This window comes from Triplophysa rosa, linkage group LG1 (assembly GCF_024868665.1).
Source record: "Triplophysa rosa linkage group LG1, Trosa_1v2, whole genome shotgun sequence".
Classification (NCBI taxonomy): Eukaryota; Metazoa; Chordata; class Actinopteri; order Cypriniformes; family Nemacheilidae; genus Triplophysa; species Triplophysa rosa.
In genome coordinates this window covers 14,377,766-14,384,171 of record NC_079890.1, presented here as the reverse complement: position 1 = coordinate 14,384,171, position 6,406 = coordinate 14,377,766, and the positions used below count along the sequence as shown (strand labels likewise).

Below are 6,406 nucleotides of genomic sequence, written 5' to 3'. Positions count from 1 at the left end.
CCAATACCAACCACATGAATCAAACTCCCACTTTAGCTAATGAGCAGGATCGAATGCGAAAGATTTCACTCTGAGGAATGACATCTGCTGAAGTGTGGAGGCCAACTTTTTATGTTTAGCACATGCAGAGATGGGCAGTATTTTAATTACATGTATTTGAAATACGTATTTAATTACTTTTGAGTATTTTGTCATTTGTATTTTCCTTAACAAAAAAGTCAAATGTAATTTGTAATAAAATACTTTGAGAGACTGTATTTTGCATTTTAAAATACTTGAATACTTTTTCACAGTAAAATCGCCAGTGTTGAAAAAGGTCATATTAACACTCACAGTGTATATATAATCCACACTCTCAAAGTGTGGATTATATAAACACTGTGAGAGTTAATTTTACATTTTTAACACTGGCGATTTTGCTGTGTTCAAATATGTCATTTTATTCTTGCGTACAACAATTTTAATCACCAGGCAGGGGTTCCGAAAAGTGGTGGGGCAAATTGTGATACTTAAATATGTAATAAAATTTAAGCTATCAATAATCATTTGAACTAAACAGCTAAACATAAGGCACAGCAAATGCAAGCAGAACACAGATAAACAAATATTATAAAAATAATTTTACTAAACAAATAGTAGGGAAAATAAATACTATGGAAGTCAATGGGGAATGAGATCTGACTTTCTTCCAAATATCTTCCTGTGTGTTCAGCAGAACAAAGAAATTTATACTGGTTTGGAACAATTTGAGGGTGAGTAAATGATGACAGAATTTTCATTATTGGGTGAAGTATCCTTTAAATTGATGAAAATAATTAAGAAGATAATATTTTAAGGCATGTTTAAACCGCTTTTGTGCTCAAAGTGCTTTAAGGTAAAGTATCTAGTAAAATCTACTATCAGATATCATTCACTGAAAGTCATAGGACAAAATATTGGCGCAAATAGCTAGAATTTATGTGCTATATAGCTAAAGAGTGACTTATGTTGTCTTGTAATGCCGATCACAGTTATACTCACAGGCAGGTGGTTCAAGTAATAAAAAACAACATTCTGATTAACGGGTGGGTCACGGGAGAATGAGATAAACCAATAATGATGATAATATTAAAATGACGTGAAGGCCTTGTAAGAGTGTTTGATGGACTGCTGTTTAGAAAACGTTTCTCTCTTTCTTCTGTGTATCTAACTCCACTGTTACTCTCGCACTTCAAATGATTGCTTGTAAAAATTATTGTATTTTTGTATTTTCAAAATTACAAGTTACTTGTATTTTAATTAAATACATTTTTTTCACAGCAGTATTTTGTATTTTATTTAAATACATTTTATGAATAAGTATTTGTAATTTGTAACTAAATACTTTTTGATGTATTTGTGCCCATCTCTGAGCACATGCAATGTTAAGCTCGCCATACTCTGCAACATAGAGCTGGAAAACGTGTTCTCTGCTTCATTAAATGGATAATTCACCCGAAAAGGGAAATTCTGTCATCATTTACCTACTCTTATCCTCTTGTCATTTCAAACCTGTATGACTTTCTATCTTCTGCAGAACACAGAAGAATATATTTTGATGAATGTTGGTAACCAAACAACAGCGGTACCCATTCACTTCTGTGTTATTGACAAAAAACCAATTCAAGTCAATGCGTACCGCCGTTGTACAAGTACAGCATTATGCAAAATATCTTTTTGAAAGATATGTTCTTTCATTTTTGGGTAAACTATCCCTTTAAGACAGGCCAAATAAATACAGACTTGTCTATAAAATAAGCCCTTTTTAATGTGTATCAATGGCCGCTCACTGCTCTGGGTGTGTTCACGGTGTGTGTGTTACTTACTGTTGTGTGTGTGCACTTGGATGGGTTAAATGCAGAGCACAAATTCCGAGTATGGAACACCATACTTGGGCTCACTTCACATCGCATTTTCACTTTCACTATTTCGGGCCAAAGGAAAACACCCATGTGCCCAGTCGATCGTAAGGCTTAGTTTGTTATAATGCATAACATTGTACACAACATTGTAAACTGATGACACATCGTCTCTGCATGATGAAATTATTATAAAATGAAAGTGAAGTCATGACGATGAGTAAGAAAAGCAGCCCTATCTTTGGCCACTGTGATAACTTTGCCTTTAACTCATAGAGGACCAAAGAAGGAAAACACCCCATGGGCCCCAGACGGGTGACAAGTTGATCACCTGAATATGATAATGCATTTATATGGAGGATCTTTTGATTTCGGCCCAGATTATCTGTAATACATTTCTCCAATAAAAAACTGTTTTTAATATGAAATTGCTTCTGACTTGACTTCACCAAACACCAACACCCTTGTTGGTCCTGGAACTAACCAATCAAATTTCAGGATAAGGTTAGCGGTTACTGTTATTGTAGGTCTTTAGGGTTAGGCTTTGGACCAAGTGAGGACCCGGTAGTCCATTCTTCTCATTTGACAGAAATGTTGTTGTAACACAGTTCAATGTAGAGAAGGAAGGAGGCGGGAACCGGCGAACATTTAAACAACAAACTTTAATCAAAAATAAACAAACAATAATCCAAGAACAAAAGACCGGCAGCCACCTCACGGTCGACTGCCGGCCACACAAACATAAACAAACTTAACAGTTTCCGGGCCCGGTCCTCTCTCTCCGGCAGTCCCGTCGCTCGTCCTCTTATGCTCCCTAGCTCCCCGTGAGGCATGCGGGACCGGTGCGCGTACAGCTGACACTCATTATCACTCACGCCACCGGCCCCGCCTTCCTGCCCCCCGGCTCTCGTCCCGCCTTCCTCGCTACAGTTGTTCTTGGACCAATATATTTATTAATTTAGCATGTGCTTTCCTCCAAAGCATCTTGTTGTTTACGTGAAATAAAGATGTTTTATTTCGTCAAGTCTCTGTGATTGCAGTTCAGAAAACCAAGGCTTCTTAAAAATCAAGTCTGATGAAAAAAGCAAAAAAGAAAGTCAAGAACACATTTTCCATTTGAAAAACTTTATTCATTAAGCACAATCACCGTTTCTCTTTAAAAAGTCAACATAGGCCTAGAGTTTTCTAAAACAATAAAAAAACATTAACTGGAATTCTGCAACTGCCATTACAATAATCTTTCTCCGAAACAAACAATTTAACGGAACAAAAAAATAAAAAAGTAAAGTTCCTTATTTACAGTTGTTAAACACATTCTCAAATCCTTCAAATATTTACAAGCAAAAGGTGACCTAACTGTACGATTAAATCATATACTCCATTGTCTTGATAATAAACTGAGTGCCACTAAACAGCTTGTGTACATACAAAACGAACATATGCATTATAAATAAACAACAGTTTCTTTCTTATGCACTGCAGGTTAATATCCAATGAAAAAAAGGGTAAATGAGACCACCCCTAAACAAACAACGCATTTCCAACGCATACTTTTAGTGTCCTTTCATAATACCTAATGGCATGAAGCTATCTGTGCTTTAGTGGGAGGTTTTTTGATAGAAGTTTTTCATATTTTGACATCATTTGTAGCATTTACGTCAAACTTCACCCATGGTGATATCTCAAACATTTCAAATGATAGGTCTTATATAGAAGCAGACTATAAGTAACGACACCAGAACATTCAATTGTAAATAATATAATAAAAATAGTAAAATATAATATAATAGAAACCATTTTTAACACTTATTTTAGCATATATATCACTAGCAGATGTTGGCCCATATGTTGCATTGCAGACATAATCATGCCTGTAAGAGCTGCAAAATGTGACCAGACAGCTATTTCAGAGAGGTGAATAGATATTTAACACGCTAAATTAACACTTTTTAAATTAACACTTGAACAGAATTTCCCTTCACTGACCATCTCAATCCAGGACATTTAATATGATTAAAAAATTGCTACATTTTAGAGCTACTGTCCATTTGCATTATGACATCATGCAAGAATTACTATAGGCACACTCTACATCCTACTACATACAGAATACATATTAAAATGTAGTTGATTGTTGTGCATAATGATAGCTCTAAAATGAAAATCTCTCCCAAAAATGAAAATACGGTCACATTTCATGGCTTTTGATTTCAGAGAATGTATTTAACAGTCTGTTCATCACGCAATGCAATCATATAGCTTCAGAAGACAAATAATATCGTGCACAGGTCAAATTGACTACTTTTGTGATGCTTTTTATGGGTCATTTTTTATTTAAATAACACAAAGGTTAAGAATGACATGAGGGTGAGTAAATGACAACAGAATATTAATTTTAAGTGAACTATTGCTTTAATAAATAAGCTAACTGTGAGATAACAAAATTGTTATTAACATGCATATGAATTATCATGAAAACACACAAAATATTAACTTGGTCTGACTGAACTGAAGGCGAGATGTCTGTTGCCTGTTTAACATTTCTCTGTAATGTATGTGTTTTAATCTGTTATTAAAGAAGAGATGACTGAAGTAATCCACTGCATTTATCTAGTTAAAGATAAAACCTTTAAAATACCATTTAATACTACATCCTTACCATGTCACAACTGGGGGTCCTAACTTCTAATGAAGCAACGTATTTGCAAAATCTTATGTCATATTTACCACTTTGGCATGAACTTACAATATAAATGCTTTATAAATGTTTAAAACACAATGTAAATGTCTTCAACTATTTTTGGTTCTAATTTAATTTCCCAATTTAAATGGATTTTTGGTATATTCCTTTTTTTTGTATATACAGTTAGGTCCATAAACATTTGGACAGAGGCAAATTTTTTTGTTATTTTAGCTGTGTACCAAAATGTGTTCAAATTACAGTTATAGATATTGTCTTAAAGTGCACACTCTCCGCTTTATTTAGAGTGTATTCCCATCCAGATTAGCTGAACGGTTTAGGAATTAAAGCTCTTTAATATGTAGTCGACCCCCCCCCCTTTTTTTCAAGGGACCAAAGGTAATTGGACAGTCGAATCAAAAGCTGTTTTATTCACGGTATGGGCTTTTCGTTAAATAATTTCTTCATAAATTAAGCATGTCAAAGGTCTGGAATTGATTCTACGTGTGGTGTTTGCATTTGGAAGCTGTTGCTGTGAACCCACATCATGCGGTTCACTGAGATCTCCATGCAAGTGAAACCGACCATAGTTAGATATCAAAAACACAAAAAATCCATCCCAGAATCATTAAGAATGGCCAAATCAACATTCAGAGAAGAAAGCAACAATGGTGAGCTCAGCAACAAAAAAATCCTATAGTTTAGCATTATTGGTTTCTGTACGTTGTTGTATAATAGAGTGCCGTATCAACTGTGTGGATGCTAAAACAGATATATTCATAACAGATTATAACATCACATACTGGAAGTTCACTAAACTAAAAATGACCCAAACTGTCACCTTTCCAATTAGATAGATCTGGGAGACGCATTTTTCTGACATACACGAATGTTCCATTTCTTATCCCACTACACATTTTCCGAAAAGCTTTTACAAACAGACAACATTTTTCAGTTAATTTGCCACTTTGGTGAGCTCAATGTAACATCTAAAAACAATGGTCAAGACCTGAGTCCTTCCACATCCGATGAGAATAAATACACTAACATGGTACTTACATAAGGTCCAGAAAGAAAGAGTGATTCTCAGTGACGTATAAATTCATTTGGTCCTGGCAGTGGAGCTACTGTATTCAGAGACCTCTGTGGTGCCAACCCACCGTTCTAACATAAGATTCCTTCTGAAAACTGAAAACAGAGTAATCAGCCTCCCTCAGATCTTTTTGGTGCGACGGCCGAGGTGATGATAGTAACTCAAGGTCACGAGAAGGAAGAAAATTTCACCAAAAAGAAGAACAATTGCACTGTTGGAAAGAGTGCCCATCTCCAGGAGGGTGATGGATGTGACTGAGGAAATAGGAAACATACAAACAAATACAATTTTTAAGTTATTCACAAAAATAGAATACATACATGTAGTCAAAGACAGAAAAAAATCATTCAACTTTTACAAACGTATTTAACGTGTAGATACTGTAGGTACTAAAATGAGGACCATCACTTAAACGGACAGTTCAACCAAAGTCTGTCATCATTTATTCACCAATCTATCATGTCGTTCAAACCTGTATATGACTCCTTCCTCTGTGGAACAAAGACAGAAGAAAATTTTGAGAAATGTGTCTCTTGTGATGGTTTTGTCTCCATACAATGGAAGTCAATGGGGGGCAATGTTGTTTGGTTTCTAACGTTTTTCAAAATATCTTCTTTTGTGTTTAGCAGAAAAAAAGAAAATCATACAGGTTTTTGAATGACATGAGGATGAATAAATGATGAAATAATTTGTATTTGTGGGTGAACTATCCCTTTAATAGTCAGACAGAATTAGACATTTTAAGATCAAAAGATC

At 34.9% G+C, this 6,406-nt stretch overlaps 1 protein-coding gene across 1 annotated transcript in view; it reads right to left on the bottom strand.

Annotated features, from left to right (window-relative positions):
- Nucleotides 1–2,993: 2,993 nt before the first annotated feature.
- tp53i11a (tumor protein p53 inducible protein 11a) overlaps nucleotides 2,994–6,406 on the bottom strand; it is a 72,412-nt gene continuing 68,999 nt past the window's right edge. The window contains exon 7 of the mRNA XM_057346011.1: nucleotides 2,994–5,904. Within this exon, the coding sequence (XP_057201994.1) occupies nucleotides 5,771–5,904 (134 nt within the window). The 3' untranslated portion in view covers nucleotides 2,994–5,770. The remainder of the gene's footprint in view (nucleotides 5,905–6,406) is intronic.